This window comes from Penaeus monodon, chromosome 23 (genome assembly GCF_015228065.2).
Source record: "Penaeus monodon isolate SGIC_2016 chromosome 23, NSTDA_Pmon_1, whole genome shotgun sequence".
Lineage (NCBI taxonomy): Eukaryota > Metazoa > Arthropoda > Malacostraca > Decapoda > Penaeidae > Penaeus > Penaeus monodon.
Window position 1 is genome coordinate 36,875,500 of NC_051408.1, and position 230 is coordinate 36,875,729.

General features: G+C 47.0%; 1 protein-coding gene across 1 annotated transcript in view; it reads left to right on the forward strand.

Annotated features, from left to right (window-relative positions):
* LOC119588229 overlaps window positions 1–230 on the forward strand; it is a gene marked incomplete in the record, with an annotated part of 29,961 nt that overhangs the window by 27,894 nt on the left and 1,837 nt on the right. The window contains 1 exon segment of the mRNA XM_037936929.1: window positions 27–192. Within this exon segment, the coding sequence (XP_037792857.1) occupies window positions 27–192 (166 nt within the window).

The window sequence follows — 230 nt, forward strand, 5'->3', positions numbered from 1 at the left end:
ACACGTGCTTATTCTCCCTTCCCCAGTTCCTTCGGTGTTTGTGTATCCGGCGTGTGACAGTAACAACGCTAATTTCACCAACTACCGGGAACAGAACCACCTGTATACCGGTTACGTGTCTCCCAACCATACAACTTACGTGCACATTGCCCCTCACAACTTCCGGTTTTCGGGTTATGTCAAAATTATGGTGAGTGATTTGTTATTGTTAGTGGTAGGGGTGGTATGAG